The sequence below is a fragment of the Opisthorchis viverrini genome, assembly GCF_000715545.1.
Source record: "Opisthorchis viverrini unplaced genomic scaffold opera_v5_64, whole genome shotgun sequence".
Taxonomy (NCBI): domain Eukaryota; kingdom Metazoa; phylum Platyhelminthes; class Trematoda; order Opisthorchiida; family Opisthorchiidae; genus Opisthorchis; species Opisthorchis viverrini.
The window spans coordinates 848,646-851,471 of record NW_008751720.1 but is presented as its reverse complement, the minus strand read 5'-3'; the positions used below and the strand labels follow the sequence as shown (position 1 = coordinate 851,471).

Sequence of the window (2,826 nt, the reverse complement as noted above, 5' to 3'; positions counted from 1 at the left end):
CCAAGACGTTGTCTATCCCACGAAAGATACCATAATCACTCAGACATAAGCTTGAACGTCTTCTCAAGTTTGCTAATAGATATTTAGTTACAGCCCGATAAACCCGTCCATAAAATTTATTTTAACTTTATCATGAGCATGTGGAAGGAATCCTTGCTATTTTGAGAGAGGGACTTTGGGAGAAATCCGGGAGATAATTCAAGGCCATTTGGTTCATAAGCACCAACTAACCCCTGAAAAGTTATCGTCGCTTAAGGTCTTAGTTATTATTCCACATAACAGTGAGAGGAAGAAGGACTTCGCTGCGGAACGGTTAGAAACTGTTGGACAAGGAAGCAAAACTCTCACGCATCTTGTTTACAAAAAATGAATAATCATTTTCTCCTTGAAAGTGTCTTCCTAAATTGGATTGGATATTCATTGATTGTTACTCAAATGCAAGAAAATGCTACAAAGCAACTCCACAAATTCTGTAATAAATCTCACTTTTGACGCGAAGCTGATAAAACATACTACTCGCGTGCCCCATCAGTAGTGTCCACCGTTATTCCAGTAATTCATCCAGTCAGTCGCGGTATGTCTTCAAAATATTGAATTAGGAAGTAAGATGATGCAACAGTAATTAGATAGTATTCCCTTCTGTTCGGACCACCTTATAACCCCTCAGGAGATTTGCGAATTCGGCAGATAATGTCAGATAAAATGAAGGTATCGTCACCAAATTTTAGCCTGAGTGTTTGCACACAGGCGAAAAATTCTTGACGGTAGGCAAAAGGTGCATATGCAGGTTTTCTCTAAGAAAACTATCGCAAAACAGAAGCCAATCTTAGAGTCGCTGCTACAGATTCGCAACCACCTACAACTAATCATGCAGTAATCTGAGTATACAGTCTACTTCAAAGGAGAGAACGCAATAAACAAGCCTCAACAACAAAAGGTTATATCGGCAGAGTCATTGGACGAACATATCTCGTTATGGTGGTGTCTCTGCCAAACAGCAGGCTCTCATGCCTCAGTCATGAGTGCGAACAATTCGACTTCTTAAACCTTGCATCAGCAAAAGCAATATACAATAAAATGACTCACAGCGACTTTGACAGGATTGAGTTGAATTTGTCGATCCGTTGCTTATTTTTGATACCCTCCTTGGAAGAAGCTGAAAGGCAATGTTAATGATATTAAACTTCATTGAATAACGGACTCAGGGTGATCACACGCAATTTGCTAGTTACCCCATTTCTCCAAATACAACAGTGGATAGAGCAAGGAGGTACGCTTAATACTCACCACCATACCCCATCAGAGGCCATCGAGCAAAAGAGACCGTTTTTGTTGAGGGTTCCAAGGTGCACTTTTCAGAGAAACAAGGGCGATAAAGTGTCAAGATGCTTTTTCACACGCATGTAACTAACAGCTCCAAATTAGGGTTAAGAATAAAAGTAGCCGTCCCTCAATTAAAATTCAATTTATCAGCTATAAACCGTGTCAAAGGCACATTGGTTCCGGTTGCTACATTTTCGGCCACCGGAAAAAGGAAAAGTGGAAAACAAGACCAAGCCTTGGAGGCGAAGTTACGCTCAGTTTGTTTGGAAATAAAGTAGCTACCTACACATTGAAGGCGATAGCTTTGATGCACGAGCTCCACTGACTGCCCGATTGGGCCATCTCCTCCAGTGTCATTAACCACTGGTGATTTAAGTTCTGGGGTCCCCATCCAGGGAGGCGGTGATTGCCCACCTGATTAAGGCTACTGGTTAGTGTTTTTGTACCTTGTTGCCAGGTCATGCACTGTTCACCTCTCGGTCGCTTCCACTCAGCACAGGGCTGGGGGGAAAGAGCTCTGTGAGGCAGACGGTCTTCTGGCATGCAGAGTACATGTCCCGACCGGCGCAACCTATGAAGCGTGAGTAATTCGTCCATCCCGAGAGAGCTCCTTCTCCCTAAAACCATCTTGTGGACCTCAGCATTACTAATCCGATGTTCTCACCGATGATCAAACAACTTCCCTATGTCTTCTGCGCTGAGAGACCACATCTCTGATCCATAGAGCAGTACGGATCGCAACACCGCAGTGTACACTCTTCCCTTGACAGACAAGCTCACGTCACGCAGGCGCCATAGGTGCCGGTGGTTGGCAGAAGCTGCCATCGGCCTTTCCGATTCTCCAGCCAGTCCATCAAAACTTATACAGCTGCCCAAGTAAACGAATTTATCTACCACGTTGATTGGCTCACCTGCAAGTATGAGGTGTTGGTTTGATCCCACCCAGTCCTGGAGCAGCACTTTACAATTTGCAGGTGTGACGCGCATGCCAAACCATGCGGCAGAGTTATTTAGGTTATTTAAAATCGTTTGCATTTGGGAAGGACCTGAACCAAGGAGAACAACATTGTCTGCATACTAAATGTCTGTGAGAGAACGTTCCGGGAGCATTTTGACACCCGAGGTTTAAGAGGCAGCAGTCCCGTGGAGTGTAAACTGAAGTCATGAACCAAAGATGTACACGGCTGACAGAATCGCCATGGCTTGATGAAGTTTCCTGTTCTATAGAGAAAAAACGAGGATAATGAACAGGCGTTTCGCTGAAGCCAAACTGACCTTCGTCCTACCTTCACTTGTTCTAGGCGCTTAGAAACCGAAATCAGAAAGCACCGGATTTTCAGTTAGTTCTTGGATTTGTGGCGGAAACGGACTTCGCTTACAGGGTAGAATATTGACGGGGGAATCTTTGGCTTAAAAATACAAATTGGATAACCCCTTCCTACCGACCTACAAATAGTATTGGCAGTTGTTGTGCTTGTGGCTTATCTAATGTTATCACAATAA

The 2,826-nt window shown here is 43.9% G+C and overlaps 1 protein-coding gene across 1 annotated transcript in view; it reads right to left on the bottom strand.

The window, feature by feature from the left end:
* Positions 1-1,950, bottom strand: part of T265_13408 (hypothetical protein) — a gene marked incomplete at both ends in the record, with an annotated part of 21,217 nt that extends 19,267 nt beyond the window's left edge. The window contains 3 exon segments of the mRNA XM_009168762.1: positions 1,087-1,145; positions 1,496-1,601; positions 1,610-1,950. Of these exon segments, the coding sequence (XP_009167026.1) occupies positions 1,087-1,145; positions 1,496-1,601; positions 1,610-1,950 (506 nt within the window).
* Positions 1,951-2,826: the final 876 nt, after the last annotated feature.